Here is a 16,994-nt window from a genome sequence, read left to right on the forward strand (position 1 = left end):
CGACTGCTGAGGGCAGGGAAAGAGCCCTTGTGAAGAGTGATGAGAGCCTTGCTGCATGTTGTATACATAACTGTAGTGCTGCTGGCCAAGGCTGGGAGTTGTAGGAAGAGCTGGAGCTGAGGGGAGACGGCGGGAGCCGCCAGTCCCCAGCTGGCCCAGCAGCACCGAGGACTGCCAGGCGTGGCTGGGCTCATCAGACAGCACATGGGTGGAGGCCCACAAGCCATTGAAAACTCCTGCAGCTAGATTTTGCTAACAGATCTGACTAATCTGGATCATGTTCCCAGCTCTGCTTCGCCACAGCGCTGCTTTACATGTAGGTACTAACCACGTTCAGGAACAGCTCTACTATTCTCTAAGGACACTGCCAAAAAAACCTACAGAAAAATGATGGGGTAACGGCGAGGATGTCCTCACCCCTTCACAGTTGTTTGTAGTTGCCATACTTCCCCACTGCAAGGTACAAATGTTGCTCACATCGTGCCAATTCTCCCCCAGTTCATGCTTCCCAAGTAAGTGTGGAGATCAACCCTTTCTCACCTCTATGATCAATACTTTCTCACCTCCAGGCTGCCTTCCAGCCTCTGCCCTTCAACCCCACTTCAACGCTGATGGGCAGAAAGTGAAATGCCAATACTCATCCAGTACGAGTAATTGCAAAATGTTCAGGGCAACCCCCTCCTCTCCACATCAAGCTTTTACCCATCAAGAGGCCCAGTAATCCTGCTTTCAGATCTCCTTGGAAAAGTTCGAAATGCTTAAGTGGCAAACTAATGTTCAGCATAAAGATCCAAAGGGAAGATATTACACTCTCCGAGGGAGACTGCACATTTCCCTTCCAACGCTGGCCTCAGTTGAAGTATTACAATAATGACAGATGAGCTCCTCCAATAAGAGGCTTTCCTTTCCTTGACTTCAGTGCACAATATTCCAGAGTTTTATGCAACATTTTAATCTCGTGTCTTTCAACTCTATATTCTCCTACTATGTTGCTTATGAAAATGGCATTAATAGAAACAGAAAATCTGTTAAGCAGGGTAAGTGCTGTATTACATGTGAGAGCAAAACAAGCAGCCCCTGGCACTGAGCACCAAAAGGATTCCATTAAACAGAAGGAATACAGTCTTCCAACTGGCAAAGTATCATTTCACTTTGTTGACAGTATATAGTATAATGATTATCTACAGCTGGGATGGGGAAGTATAAATCACATTAAATTTTTTAAATATACTTAGCTATGCAGACCACAGGAATATACAACATTCATATATCGATTATGGCTATGGGATTTTTATTTTTTTTTTTTAAGCAATAGTTATTTATAGGAACTAAGTGCAACTCCCACATCTTCATTAGCAACTGCTTTGGATCATGCAAACTACAGAAAGTGCTGAGAAATTTGAATAAACACACTTGGCTGACAGTCTTTTCACAGAAAAATATATCTTTAATTTAAATATATCTTTAACATTCAGTCTTTTGCAATATACCAATCTACTTTTTACTTTGATTAAAAAGTAATTTTTAGTTTCACTAGATTAACATTATTAAAGAGATACTGTTTAAGAATACTGAATAATGAGAATATCTGAACAAGGAAGAAAACTCCCTGATAAAGTTATTAGCTACAGATTAATTTCTTTGTGCAAGTGACAGAGACTTACAGGATATTGATAATGACTAGGCAAGTAGTCTATAGGAAACTTGCACATTTATCTTTCACCAATCACTGTCTTATCTTTTATATATTAAAAAGAAACTCAAACTGATAGCATGGACAGCTTGCTGACATTAAAATTTCTCTGTGTTTTCTTCACCCTCCTTTTTCTTTACCCATTAATATAACCCAAATGTATTAGTCAGCAACCCTGGTAACACAGGACATTGTCTTCGCACAGGACTTAGGGCATGGGATTCCAAACCTAAAAGATCCATTAACAGAAGAAATAACACTCATCATTAGGTACATTTCAAATCAGCTTTGACAGAACAGTAATAGAAAAAGTATGGACATGCATTAGCAAAAGACTTCTTTTTTTTCCTATTTTTAAATTCTATTTTCATCACTTAGCTTGTTTTTCATATATAAAAAGAACAAATTTGTAGGCAAATATTAATCTTTCTTAAAAACCTCCCAATAAAAAGAATTCAACATCCCATACAAAGATACCATGTAAGTTTAGAAAGCAATCAATATATTTTCAGAAAGGAATGGCACAACTTCCCCTTGCCTACATTGTAAAAATCCAGACACTTTTGTTGAAGATCATATATTTTTAAAAAGCAAGGTAAGCACAATGGCGGTGTGTGGTAAGAGTCTTCTTTCTTGCCCATAAGGCAAACAATAGGATTGATTAATATTAAGGCGGGTGGGGGAAGAAAGTTAAGAAAGGGAGGGTTGCCAAGAAACTGTCACTATGAAAGTTGGCCAGAAAACAAGTTCTACTCTGTGAAAAATTCTGAAGTTTTGGAAATCTAATTTTCCTCCGCATCAAGATGAACCATCCACTTCTAAACTGGAGAGCCCCTTGGTTAGGGCACAACCCTATTTGTCAGCCTAATGATACTGGCAGTACTGAGGCTGTCTTTCAACCTCTCCTGTTGGAACATTAGATAGATTAAATATACATTGAGCTTGGTAAACTACAGATCAGAGCTAAGAGCCTACTGTCAGGGAGAGCAAGGACTTTCTCTCATTCAAGAAAAGCACCCTGACTATCAAGAGAGTAGGCATGACCTAGCTTCTTATGAACTTGGCTATAGACCAGTTTCTGTATCTTCGGTCCATGGATTAAAGGGGGCGGGGGGGGTTTATTCCACTTTTTTTTCAAACTAGCCCATCAGTTGATGAGTTTCTGTCATAGGTGAGGGTTTCTCAACAGCAGGTACCACAAGCTATTAGAAATGTCTCCTGCTGCAAATTTATCTTTCATTTGATTTGGGGGAACCAACCAAAGTAAGTTTCTGTTTAAAAGAAATTATTTTTGTGAAAAGTTTTGAAGGGTCAGCATTTTTCAGTTAAAAAAAAAAATCCTCAGAAAATTCCTAACCGGTTCTAGTCATCACTTTTCAGAGAGGTCACGTGCCCATAAAATGGAAATTGCAATGTACATGGAAAAGAAGTTCAGAAAAGTGAAAGTGTAGTAGTAGCACAGTGTCTGTATCTCTGTGTCACCTGCTAAGAATGCTCACGAAAACAAAATCATCATTGAGCAGACTGAGCACAGAAGCTCTGGTGAGATGTTCAGCATCCTACAGAACCACATTCTTGCTGTAGGGGAAAAACGACAGGTTTTACTGCATGCGATGCTGCCAGTCTTTTTTTGACTTGCCCACTCAGATCACAAAATATTCCACTTTGAAATCCTATTTCAAAACGTTTATTTTTTTAACTAGCAACTGTAGTTATGTCTTGGAAACCATCAACATCACTTGCCATACACGTTGCCTGATGCCCTCAGACCTTGCCCCAGGACCCAGACGCTGCATGTGCCTGCCCTCACTCAGCCCGCTCCTGGCAGATCTTTTCTCCGAATTGTGGCTGTCTTTTGTTTCTGTCTGTGCAAAGGTCTGACCCTAACAATGTTGCCGGAAGGAAGGAAGGAAGGAAAGGTTTGTAGAAACCTTTGCAAACTTTTTTTTTTTCCTAAAACGTATCCCCAGAGGGCCAACAGAAACACAGAGTTAGCTCTTCAGATATCCAGTCCAAGGGGGACACTTCAGGAAAGAAATTCAGCTAAAGAGCTTCCAGCACTTGATTGCTTATTGTTTGTTCCTTCCCCCCCCCCCCCCCCCCTCCCGGATTTCATCGGGAACGTCTAATGAAATTACAAGTATTTCAGTCTGGAAATAGGATGTTCATGCTGCTGAACTTCAGCACGGACATTCCCTTTCAGCAACGTACTGTCCTGCGTTTGGGTATCCCTCGTCAACTTCTGTTACTGAACGTTCATTCCGCCGCTTGGAAATTAAGGATACGCGTTCATGTCCTGATAAGGGCCGGGAAGACCCGCGGGCAACGCCGAGCGTTCCTTCTCCCTCCCTCAGTCTCTCCAGGGCTCCCCGTCCCGAGCGAGCCCCGAGTTCCCCTTCACCCGGGGAGGCGGCGGCGGCGGCACGCAGCCACCTCTCCGCCAACCGCCAAAACGTGCCGCTGTCCCCCCGCCGCGGACAGAGCGCGCCTTGTCCCGACCCGACCCGACCCGACCCCGCCCGACCCGCACCCGCTCCGCTCCGCTCCGCAGCCCTCCCCGGGCGCGGGCAGGCGCTGGGCGGGCACCGGCACACCTCAGCCCCCGCCCGGCCGCGGGGCGAGGCGCCTGCCCCGCCGAGCAGGTAGGAGCCGACGGGCGCTGGAGGTGGCGGGGTCTTCCCGCCCGCCCCACCTGCGTGTGGGGAGGCGGGGGGTGGGGGGGGGTGTGAGCCCGGTGCACAGCCCCGAGCACCCGGCCTCGCCACGGCGGAGCGAAGGAGAGGGAAAATGGTGCGGCTGTGAGGTGGAGGGCGGCGGGGGGGGGTCACTAGAGAAGTGATAGAAAAACTAACCTGCCACTGGGCTGGTGATGGGAAGCAGCAGCAGCTGATGGAGCAGCAAGGCTGGCAGGAGTTGGGTGGCCCACATGGTGCCGGCGGCCCCCCCGGCGGCTGGCGGGGAGGAGAAGAGGAGCTGGCTCCTCGGAAGGACCCTGTGCGCGGCCGGTCACTCGAGGAGGCAGAGTGAGCCGAGCTGCTTTTTATTGCGATGATCTAAGTTTGTTGTGTGATTAACTGGAAAGATCTGGGTCCCAACTCCCTCTTACGGTAAGAAACTGTTTAACAACATCCCCTCTTTGCCTCCTCTCCTCCTCCCCTCCCCAGGAGCTGCCTCCCCTCCCGCCCCGCAGCCAGCCCAGGGAGAGGGCTCCCACCGCCTCATCCATCCCTCCCTCCCTCCCTCCCTCCATCCCTTAGGGGCTCAGGGGGAGCCAGCGGTCTGGGCTCTTGCCCCGGGGCTGGTGTCTGCTGCTGCGCAGCCCCCCCGGAGCCTCCCCACCAAGCCCCTCCTGGCCCCACCGTCCCCTCTGCCCTCACACCTGCAGCCCGAACAAACCTCTCCCTCCCTGCAGGCATTTCCCCTCACAACCTCCTCCCTTCTCCACCTACCCCTCGGCCCCATCCCCAGGCAGCAGCCTCATCCAGCGCCATTTCAGCAGGACTCCCCCACCCCATGGCCAGGGACAAAGCAAGGCCAACTTCCCAGGAAGAAAACACCTTTCCTCCGACCTGCCCGTGGCTGCCCCTGGCCTCCAGCCTGGCCTTTCCATCACCCTCTTTGGCCATCTGACAAATGACATTTCCCCAAAACTGTGGCAACTCTGGGGAATCTAAAGGTCAAATATCAGCTGCCTGGCGTTGCTCTGTGGAGAGAAGCCTCAGTCCAAAGTGAGGCCTGACCTTCCTTCTGTCGCAGGCAAAGTGGTTGTAATTCTTCTGTTGCGCTTCCTTTTAACCTCATGGAAGCGATGGCATTGGTTTTTGTTTAAAGTCAAGAGACCGGCCTTCATGACACGCGAGTCTTCAAAAATAAACACTTCAGGAAAAATTCTGCTGTAATTTAAACTGTTCCTTTCTCCCATGCGCTCACCTACTGCCTATAGCACAAGTGTGTGGCAACACAGGAAACCGTTTCCCTCCATCTTCCACAAATAAACCAGAGATCTGCATGTGGCCCCATGACACGTGAGTCAGAAAACATGTCTCCTTCTCCAGCCCAGGCTCCTTCGCCCAGACTTACTATCCATACTGCTGATAAACACCTTTGAGTGAAACAGCTTTTCTTAAAAACAGGTTGTTTCCCAAGCCACAAATGTTCATTGTTAACTTTTATTCAATTTTTTCCTATATTCCCAAAACTTTTTTTTTTTTCACCCTATTTATGCCCAGTGGCAAAACATAAAATTTCCATTCGGGAATTACTGCCTGGGTAAGTGAAAGAAGGGGTACAGAAAGGATTTGAGAGAGAGCGAGCCTGTGAAGAAAATATTTTGAACATTTGGCATTACAGGGAAAACACATTTATGTGAGAAAAAAAAACTTTCTGAAATCTGCAGAATGAAAATTATTTCTAGGTTGGGTTTTTTTCTGTCTTTATTTTTTTCCCGTCTTTATTTTTTTCCCAAGAATAAAAGCTAATTTACAGGAGTTCCTTAGAGATGCATAACCTGAGAACAGAGAAAATGCATTCCACTGTCCAATGACCTTGTGCAAAATCCTTGTCCACTGCAACTGATAGAACATGAATATCTCACTTAGGTTTTGTTTTCTGGTTTTCTCCCTGTGCTTAAAGATAGACATAAATATAAACAATAAGCAACAAAAATAATCATAGCACCATGCTGAGCCCAAAATAGCTACATTCTGTTAACCAGATGTATTTGACTTGTTTTCCATGCATGTGATGAGTGACCTTTTTTTGCATAAAGCACAAAATCACGCGCCATTAAAGTCAAGTAGATTTTTTTGCCACTGTCTTCCCTGAGGGGAGTATTTGGCCTGTAGTCAGATTTCTCCTGAATTTTAGGAAGATTTCTGCTGTGTCTCTTGAGGACAAGGGTGCTCCCTAATGGAGAAAATACTTTGCTATATGGATTCCTATTATTAATACATAGTCCTGTGTATTATTCATGATGTATCTGCAGTTCTGCTTGAGAGCTCAAGTCATCGGCATAAGCTTCTTTGGCTGCATATATTATGCTGGGCAAGTGCAACTCGCTAGTCCTGGTTCTCCATTTGTCCGATTTTGGAGACCTGCTACAGGACACCTCTGCCTTTTACATCAGCCTGATATGTCTCCCCTCAATGGAAACTAGGGCACACAGAGTGGAAGGCCAGAGACAGAAGGGAGATTAGAAAAGGAGAGATCCTATAGGTGCTATATTCAGATGCTCTATTTGTAGGCAGTCAAGACAAAGGTTTGCATCTGGATCTGGGAAATGAAAATGCTCTTTGGTCCCGCATCATATACTGCGAAATGTAGTATGATCCTTTTTCTGTGTCTTCTTGCCCCATGTATTTTACAACTGAAGCATAATATTTTAGTTCAGTTCAATCAAATTTTACCTTGAAATGAATTTCAGTATGAAGGAAGGCTGCAAAAGTTGCATTTCATGCTTAAGTTTGCAAAAAAGAATTCTGTGTTAAGTTTCAGTCTGCACATAGAGAAACTAAAGATCTAAATATGATAATCAAAAGTTGTAGGTTTTATACAAGAATATTCTGTTATGTTTTCTGACCTTTTGAGGCATGTTTTCTGACCTATAAATCTCTTCCTCTTTTTCTGTTTTGGGGGCTTAGCTGAGAGTGGGGATTTTGGGTTTTCTTTTTTTTTTTTCCTTCTATTTTTTTTGGCAGCTTTGCAAACTTTCCCTGATAACCTGACTTTCAAATCAGTGTAGCTCTGCATTAGGAAAGTAGCATATTTCTGTAGAAGATATCTAAAAAGAAAAGAGTAACTGCACACTTTACCAAAGATGTATTTGCTCTGGACTGCCTACATGAAAAAAAAAAAAGTTTGAAAAACTTTATTTTGGTTGGAAAAGTAAGCAGACATGACCAAATACATAGAAACTGCTATTTTTATATTCCCTTTTCTGACCATAACCACAGCTGGATCTGTTTTTCAGATGTAACTTGCTATTCAGAAATGCTAGATATTCACAGTTTTGGCAGGAATCTTCACACACACACACACACACACACAGAGTAATACCAAGTCACAATTAGCTTTAAAGAAAGCTTTTCTCAATGAACCAGCATCTGTCATATGAATCCCCTCTTGTGTTTGAAATAAAGCTTTTTACTTCTTGATTTATCTCGTATAGGTATCACTGTTAAGGTCCTATTGGATAATAAGCCCAATAAAATAACAAGTGCATGTAGTGATCATTGTTCAACTCTGAGTTGATTGATAAAAAAGTCACAGGCTGCCTGAGAAGTTTAAACCAAGCAATTGTGCTTCACATTTCAAGCAGGATAAATTTTTATTGTCTTTTTTTATGAACTGAGCTTGAGACTAGGAAGGGAAAAGTCTGAGGTATGACTGCGAGATTTGACACTGCTGGGAAAGGCAAAGTTTAAGCAGAGCTACAGCACATGCCAGGTGTCAATACTCGCTGAGGCACCTCAGGCAGAGCCCCAGCTGGACACACGGCACCTTCCAGCCTAACCCCCAAGCCTTCTTCACACAGACAGAAAGAGGCAAATAGGGTGGGAAGGCTGAAAGGAAGAGGGAGAAGAAGGGGATAACAAGATCCAAGCACAGGGATTAATGTGTAGTTGAAAGCAGCAGCTCAGAAACTCCCCAGTCCACTATTTTAGATTCAGCCAAAAGGATTTTGCATGTCATCATACTAAATGCTGCAGATCTGAACTGCTAGTCCAGAGGGCAAATTCACCACACCAGTCAAGTGTTTAGAGCTCCATGCAGTGAAGCAGGAGGGCGTGGCACCTCAGATGAGACTTCTTGTTGATTAGCCACCAGGGAAACCCAAGGATGAAGACAAGAGCCGCACCTCCCTCTGCAACGTAGGCACTAACTTACAATCCTGAGGAGGTCACCTCTGCAAACATGGCATTCGCAGGTAAAGTTCCATGTGTATTTAATAAAGTAAACTATCTAGCTTTAAAAAGCTTCTTATTTCTTCAGCCCATATCAGAACTTATGAATAAAAATTAGTTAGGGGCTATTACCTGGCTTTGTAGGCACAAGGTATGGTATGATTTGGCTTGAAACTATACAGTTGCACTTTCCTCTACCCTAAAACAGACTTGTGCAAGCAGCTTCACACCTTGACTGAGCACTTTCATGGCACAAACATGCAAAATAATGCAGGGCGTGTGCAAAATACAAAACAGTCTAGATTATCATTTTACACACAGATGTATGCTCCTGGGGAATGAAAAGTATGGGTTTGAAGTTGCTGAGGTTAAAAAGGAACATGAGCTCCAAAGTGACTTGGTTGTGCTTTGTTCCATCCATTATAATTCACATATATAATATTCATAATATTCAAATATACAAAATTCACAACTCTCCCCACACCCAGACTCCCAGATGCTCGGGTCTGGGTCCTAAACCCTAGTCAGGTAATCCAGCATTCATCCCTGCAGTCAGTTAATAACATAAATCCTTTACGGTTGTCCTGTGCAAGACATATTGCAACTGCTTTTTACATATATGTTATATGCTAACTAAGAATAGTTAGGGCTTAATTTTTAAGTTCTAATATGAAAGCCATTTAAGCCATTTATGGCATGGTGCCCAACGGCAGATGACGATAATACAGCCCTTCAGGATCAGTTTGGAAATTACTGTTCCCAATATTTTGGGAAAAAATACTAAAAGAAAAATGCAAGAATCTATATACAGCACATAGCTATTAGTAGGAAATGTCAAATTTGACCAGATCAAAATTAGGTATTTCCACACCTAAAAGCTTTATCTACAAGGAGATAAATTTTGCAAACAAATGTGCATGCAAAATTATTATTTTCATAAAAATTCCCAATAATATCCATTTGAACTTTTTGGAAATGTGCTGCATTGTGGCTATAGACTTTTAGGAACGCAAAAAAATCCTTCACTCTACTCAGAAGAATTGTTCCTTGCAAATGCTCAGAGTTTAGCTATATTGACGAGGATGTTAAGCTTTTTGTTTAATTTTGTCTGTTTCCTCTTCTATTAGTCTCTGCAGCACCAAGAAAGTCTAGAAAGGATAAATGTCACTGGGAGTACTGTTAAGTGAATTCTAATGTACTTTGTATTACTCAGGGCCTAATCTGATCTGCAAAACCCTTACAATAGATATTTTTTTGTGCAAGAGTGTAAGAAAAAATTAACCTCTCTTTGACCTTAGTCTACTAAAATCAAGTTGTGGTACTGGCCATTGGAAAAACAAACAGAAGCTGAATACATTTGATATGAAGCAACAGCCCCAGAAGCCCTTAATTTACATGCCATAGTTACTGAGTTACTTCTCTAAGGGTAGTTACTCTCTATATTATTTAACCATTCAAATACGCATCCATTTGTGCTTCTCCATAAGTGTTACACTTCTATCAAATAAAGAAGTGGTTTTTCATGCTTATTAGAAGATAGATTCTCTAGGACAAAGTAGTCTGAAAATCAAAGATTTGGCCCAATTCATGTGTGGTTATCACCCAGTCTTCAGATCTCCCTTTTTCCAGCTGTTCTTTTTTGATTCAGAGAGCCTTCATTCCTTAGCATATTTAGGTAAACTACAAAGCTTAATCATGATCAGGGAAATCTACATTTGTATATATATTTTTAAGTGCATTTCATCTTTTTTATTGTTGAAAAGCTTGAAAATATCAGCCCAAAATATTCAACCACTAAGGAAATCTCCAAATCACATTGATATTAAAATCACCTGCTTTTTAAAGCAGTTTAATGGTTTTAGTGCCTGAGCTAAGGTGTGTATATGTGTGATTTTGACAATACAGTAATGCTTACTCTGAAACTTTTATATGTGCAGATAATTGACATTTCCCTCTGCATTTTTTAAGTCAGTGAAAAGCAAGAGTGCACTTAAGTGAAACCACTGAACATACCTGGCTGAATATTTTTTCATTTAGCTGGCTAAACCATAAAAATTAGGGCAGTTTTTTCTAAGATCTTTTTATGTGTTAAATCCCAAAGCGGACAACAATTTTTTGATTTCCTAGAGCATTTTTTATTTTCACTAATTGCTCTTCTTTTAAAAATAAAATAAACCTTTGAAGGATTTCAAATCAGGACATAATTTTTACTTATAATTTAAAAAAAATTTAGTGTACAAAAAAAAATCCAAACAAACAAATAAACAAACAAAAAGGATTTCCAGGAAAATTTTGACAAAAACAATGCAGAGATGTTAATGCAAGCCCATGTATTGTTTTATTTAACTTAAATGCATGCTTTTAAGTTGGGAAAAGTTTAAAACAGGTTCTCTGTAGTATACATTTTACCTCTAGAAGAGGTAAAATGGTTGGCAGACAGAAAAGGGTCCTTATCTTCTAATATGATACTTCTGTAAAAGAAACATCATTGAGAGATACACTGAGAAGACCCCAGCAAAACTGATACTGAAAGACCAGCTACAAAAAATTAATGTACAGAGGTTTAAAAAAATGAGGTATTGCTATAAAAATACTAATATGTCTCAGACTGGTAGACATTTTAAAATGTATTTTCAATATGGTTAGAGTAACAAAGAATAAAATTATGCTGGTCTTTGACTGTGAATTATACATTATGGAATAACTTCAGCAATTCGAAAATCCAGAGACAAAAGCATTAGCCCTTTGAATTCCAGAGGATGAAGACTTCCAGAACTTGCTTGTCAAGAGTAAATTCTCTAGGATTTCATATCAAAGAGGAGAATTTCTACCTAGGGTGCTGTTAAAGATTTTTAGAAAGAAACCTAAATGGGGATTAATCAGTTTCCTAGCAATCTCTCAGACATGAAGATGTATTAATAGCAGCTCAGAGAAAAAACAAACAACAAAAAAGAACTCACAGTTCATGGCCATAAAGCACTGATCTTTCCTGGTTTAAGGTTTGTAACTCCAGAGACAGAAAGCTTGCCAAGACATCAGAAAAGATGTTATCAGAAGAGGAATCTCAGCTTGACTTCTTTTCAAGAACAAGCTTTGGGTACTTTATTTGAATCAAAGTCTCCTTGTTTGGGATATGAGCTTTGTAATGCAGCTACTGGAAAATAGTCAAGTAGGGAAAAGGGACATGTGGCTGCAGAATCAGGACAGGAACTCTCAAAGGAAGACTAGGGCAAACTGTTAAATTTCTCTGTTGTTTCCATTTCTTTATATACTAAAGAGAAACCTTTTTCAGTACAGTTTTCTCCCTTAAAGATCTTACCACAGGTATTACAATGCTGATACTGAAATGACACTGATAACAGTGTGATTGCCCTACATTTGCTCTGCCAATAAAATATATACACTTTTTCTCTATGCTATTTTTAGTATTCCATACCGCAACACTATGATGTCTATTTTTATGAAGTACCCAATCCTCACTTTTCATAGAGATTAATTGTTGCCAACCTTTTTTCTTATAGGTGAAATTTGAGCATGGATGATTAGGCCTCACTGCATATTAGAGTGACAGAGTATATTCCTGCTTCAGCGTATTCTTCTGCTGAGGATTTTGCTACCAACTTCTGCAGCAAAAACAAGTTTGAAGCAGAATTTAGATATCTATGGGCTGAAGTTACAATTCTAAAGCTGTCTGCTTGTTCACGTGCATCAGCTTTGCTCAACTTTCCCAAAGTTTTGATCCCATTCTTCACATCCAAAATGAAACTTATCAAAGAATAAGTTTTTGAATTTGGAACACTACTGCTAAGCAAGCTGGTATGATGGCCTATTTCAATAGTTTTTATCAGATTATTAAATAAAATTATCTTCTTAATAAAATCAGATTGATATGACTAGACATAAAGCAACAAATGCATTTACAATAGTGGCATAGAAAAAACTTTATGGAACAGTATTTTTTTTCTGCTGAATAGCAGTTGTGGTCTATCCTAAACTGAAACACATTATTTTTGACTTTATATTATTACTGCGAGTTTTTCTGAAGGTTTTCTTAAAATAGCGATATACAGATTAATACTCATTGTATATTTAACTCCCCAGATCAGTAACACTGTTTTTTAATTTAAGAATCTACAGATTGGGTTGAAGGACAAGTCCACCTAGACAAGAAATTGTATCTGACAGTAATCAATGAAGGTTGTCTAGGGAAAAGTATTAAAAACAGAACAAGTTTGCAGCAAGACTTCCTTAGAATGTTTTCCAACATGCCAACATTTGATGGTCATCCAATTTTTGGTGCTATGAAATTAATTATCTTCAGAGTGATTTATTACTTTTTTCTCTCTTCATGTAGCCTACCAAGGTTCCGATGTAAACAGCTAAACTAAAAAATGAAATAAATCAGCTGGATAAGGAATTTTCAAATATACTGTTTTGTAAGTTGCTTTTTACTTCTAGTACAAAATGTTTTACATATAAAAACCTGAAAAAATAATAGCTTTTTTATATACTATGGAACAATAAATGTTCAGTGTTACAATTTTATTACTTTTCCTTAAGAAAAACAAAACAAAGCAAAACAAAACCCAGGAATGTCTCTGTTTTTTACTTGATTTTCATGTAAACACTTGAACAAATAATTTTTAATAAGAAAATAAACCCATCAGTTATGAATATATGTAGATTTACATGCCACATATCTGATTAGCTATTTTTTTACCATTCCAATGATTTCTTCATTTATTCCCAGTAGATAAACCAATGTGGTTTCAATTCATATACTAAAGAGCAATGGCAACAAACTGTCTTTATTTTTGCCTGAGATTATTTTATGCACATGTCCTTCAGTTATGGAAGCACTTCAAATAAACCACTGAGAATGTGCATTGAGCACCCACAGGAAACAGAGGGCTATGTCACTCAGCTTGAGATGAACAACATTTAAACTACTTTTCTTATAGTTTCTCCAGGAAAAAAAAAAAGATCTGGTATTTGTTTCCCAAGATTAAAATAGCAAGCACACTATTTACAATTAATCTGTATTTTATGACAAGGATGTCTGATATACTCCCATTGAAAGGACTGGTGTAGAAAGCTGACTCTGTATCTGGAAATAATCTTCCAATTTTTAATGGGAGACATAATTAACCAAAATTTTGAGTGTTGTATATAACATTTAAAAAAAACTTTGAGCACTAATTACTCTGGTAAACCACTTATATGCCTCATTGCCAGTAGCTGACAGTGCATATGGATTTTAAACTTTTTCCTTTTCTTTCTTTTTCTTTCTTTCTTTTTCTCTTTCTTTCCCTTTCTTTCACTTTCTTTTTCTCATTCTCTCTCTTTTTCTCTTGTTCTCTTTCTCTCCCTTCCTCTTCCTCTTTTTTCTCTATTTCTGTTTTTTCTCTCGTTTTCTCCTTTTCTCTCTCTCTCTATCAGCCCCTCCCTTTAACTTACTGTCTGTTTTTCTGCTTTTTTTTCCTTCCTTCTTTTTCTCTTTCTCTCTTCTAAAAGTTTTATTAAAACCCCACATAATTACAGAAGTCTTCCTGTATATTGTCAATTTAAAAATACAGTTATACGGACTAAGATCTATGAATTAGGTTTTGGCCTACAAAACAAAGTAGAAAAGTTTACTAAGTATTATGAAAAATTTAGCAATTGGGGGCAAAATTTAGCAACTACAACTCCAGCTAGCAGGCATTTTAGGTGGCATAATAAGATATGCTAACCATTTTGTTAATTGTCTTCTTTCCTGACTTTGCAGACACCAGAATGACTGCTGAAATATGAAGTTACAACAGAACCAGAGAAAATACTTCTTCAAAGTGCAATAGATTTTCAAAGAAAATTTTTAAGGACGTAAAGGAATAACAGCTTGAAATGTTCTATCACTTACATCAGTGTATCCATCTAGTACAGGCAAAGCATTGGCACAATAAACAGCAGCCTATTAAATCTTTATTTCCAAGGCACACCTGTTACAAGGAAGTTAAAAAAGGTGAAGGTTAACAACGGAGACCAGCTTTTATACAGATCACAGAGATCACATCTGAAGGTGTTACACTTGGGAGCAGGCATTACAGAGGGACACATCAGGAATATGCCCCCTAGCCTATGATATTGTACAAGCTCTGTAACATCCTGCAGGCCAAAAAGCAGTAATTGTTGTATAAATTGTTGTAACTCCAAAGATTTCTAAATTTTGCTTATAGCCATTCTGTCTTTTATATAGAAGCTTTGATTCAGAAAAACATGTAAAAGTCTACTTGACATCCTAATTCTCATGAATGTTCATTCCACTATGTTTTAGAAAATGTATAACACAAGTGAGTTTAGGTTTGCCCTAAACTTCATTCTTCATCATCAATAATATAAACTAGTTGTTTTTCTGTGTGACACATTTAAAAAGGTAATAAAACATGCTCACACATTTAAATCCTTGGCTATTTCCCATTTATATCTACAGGACTACTCATGTTTGTAGACATGTATTCAAAAGAACTTCCTTGGGTCTAGTCATACGGGAGTATTTTTATGAAAATGGAGAAGGTACGTCAAAGGACTTTGACTCCAAAATAACTTACAAACTATTGATCAAAAACTCACAGAGTGAAATGGAGAACCCATTTAATTTTATTCTGAGCCAAACAGAAGAAAATTGATTAAATACAAATCTCAGCCTTTTAAAATCAAGTCTGAATGAATATCTACCTTTTGTGATGTAATTCAAAGAAGAGGATGTCAGGACAGAAAAATACACATTCAGACTGAGAATCATAGGTCATCTGGCCAGCAAAAATTCCAGTGAAGGAGCAACCATGGTGAAATGAGTATTCAGTCAAACATGCCATAACTGCAACAGGAAGGAAAAGCATTTTTCAGCAGTGCATCACACTGTTTAAGCCAAGACTGATCACATACTTGATGAACAAGGCAATGACACAACCTTCTCTGTAGGTAAAATCTGTGCAGACGAGAAGGCTGTGGAACAGCAACTGCAGTGAAGGTATAAAGTAGTTTGTTTATTCATTTTTTTTAACTAGGTAATAGAGCACAAAAGTTCTACTTTAAGTAAAAGAGTCACTGTATCATATCTAAATTTAATAAGTCAGTGAGAACAAAGTATAGTTACAATAGGTTGTAAAAAAGTGTTCCACTTAGCATGTCTAAATAATAAATGCAGATGTACCATCTGTGTTTGGAATGGAAGGTTGCCTACCCACAAATCCATTTTAAAAGGCATTTTTATGTACACACTGTGGAACCAAAAGTGAAAATAAGGAACTTAAGAAAGCTTTCAGATACATTCTAGAGCCCAGGAAGTCTGTAAAAATATTACAAGAAGGGAGGCAAATCATTGACACCTACAATTGTATCATAAATAGATGGGAAAACATATATTTCTGCTTGAGCCACACTATATTTCTGCCATGTTATACCCCATATTTCCTACATATTTCTGTCTTGTAGTCCTCCAGCCTTATCAAAGGAATCCCAGCTTCCTGGGTCCACATGCCCCCTCCTGAGAATAGACCTGTTTGTCCCTGTGCTGTCTTCAGCTACCTGCCACATCCCACAGCAACCAGCTGGGCTGGAGGCAGTGGGTTCAGTGGTGAACTCCGAGAAGCACACACTCCATTTTGCCATGTAACATGGTCTACACATATTGACTGGTCACAAACAAACTTAATAAAATATATAATGACTCCACACTAAATGGAAAATGTTTACGTGGGCCACTCACTTCTACCTAGCTATTAATTTTGGGTAGTATTCATTTCATCTAATGCTAGATATCTATGTTTTGGGCAATTATGTCTGAGGTAATCACTTAGTTTTCATTGTAGTATTATTAGAAATAAATAGGCATTTTGGGGCACAATTAATCTGACTGGATAGAATAAACTTTCAGGGCAACTTTTAGTTTGCCCTCAAAGTATCCTGGAAGTATTTACTTCTTCTCAGTTAGATGCCTACCTTTCTGAGTGTCTTCAACATAACGCCTTTCAGCTGAAATTTGTTCATTGTTTTAGACTGCAAGAAGATAATGAAATTAACAGATGAGGAGAACAGCAAAAAATGCTAAGAATTAAGGAAATGCATCCAATGAGGCAAAAAGTAAGTAAAGGGCAGAAATTATGTTGTTCTAGTGCACCAGAAGTGTTCTAATGAATTAGAAAACCATCCTGAAACCAGTGGACTCACATGAAGCTGCCATGTTCATAAGTTTATGATGTAATACAGAATCCTCAGGAATTTGTAGAAAATTTACCACGGACTTCAGATTTTGGTTTGAAAGACAGATAACACAATGGTTCAGTATAGCGCTTGGGCTTGAGTCCAGCCTGCAACTCATCAAGCTGAAATTAAGATTTCTTAAGTCTTAAATTGTCAGT

The 16,994-nt window shown here is 39.5% G+C and overlaps 1 protein-coding gene and 1 long non-coding RNA gene across 4 annotated transcripts in view; one reads left to right on the forward strand and one right to left on the reverse strand.

Annotated features, from left to right (window-relative positions):
- The window catches only part of HGF (hepatocyte growth factor), a 60,492-nt gene extending 55,714 nt beyond the window's left edge, over nt 1-4,778 (reverse strand). For both annotated transcript variants that reach the window (XM_052790177.1, XM_052790176.1), the window contains exon 1: nt 4,546-4,778. In XM_052790177.1, coding sequence (XP_052646137.1) covers nt 4,546-4,621 — 76 coding nt within the window. In that variant the 5' untranslated portion in view covers nt 4,622-4,778. The remainder of the gene's footprint in view (nt 1-4,545) is intronic.
- Nucleotides 4,693-15,034, forward strand: LOC128143193 (uncharacterized). 2 transcript variants are annotated; one of them, XR_008235675.1, is made up of 3 exons: nt 4,693-4,800; nt 12,950-13,031; nt 14,363-15,034. It is a non-coding gene; the product is annotated as an uncharacterized LOC128143193 (long non-coding RNA). The 2 variants fall into 2 exon arrangements; XR_008235674.1 differs by lacking the exon at nt 4,693-4,800 and having other exon boundaries at nt 12,127-13,031.
- Nucleotides 15,035-16,994: the final 1,960 nt, after the last annotated feature.

Source organism: Harpia harpyja, chromosome 6 (genome assembly GCF_026419915.1).
Source record: "Harpia harpyja isolate bHarHar1 chromosome 6, bHarHar1 primary haplotype, whole genome shotgun sequence".
In the NCBI taxonomy this organism is placed as follows: Eukaryota; Metazoa; Chordata; class Aves; order Accipitriformes; family Accipitridae; genus Harpia; species Harpia harpyja.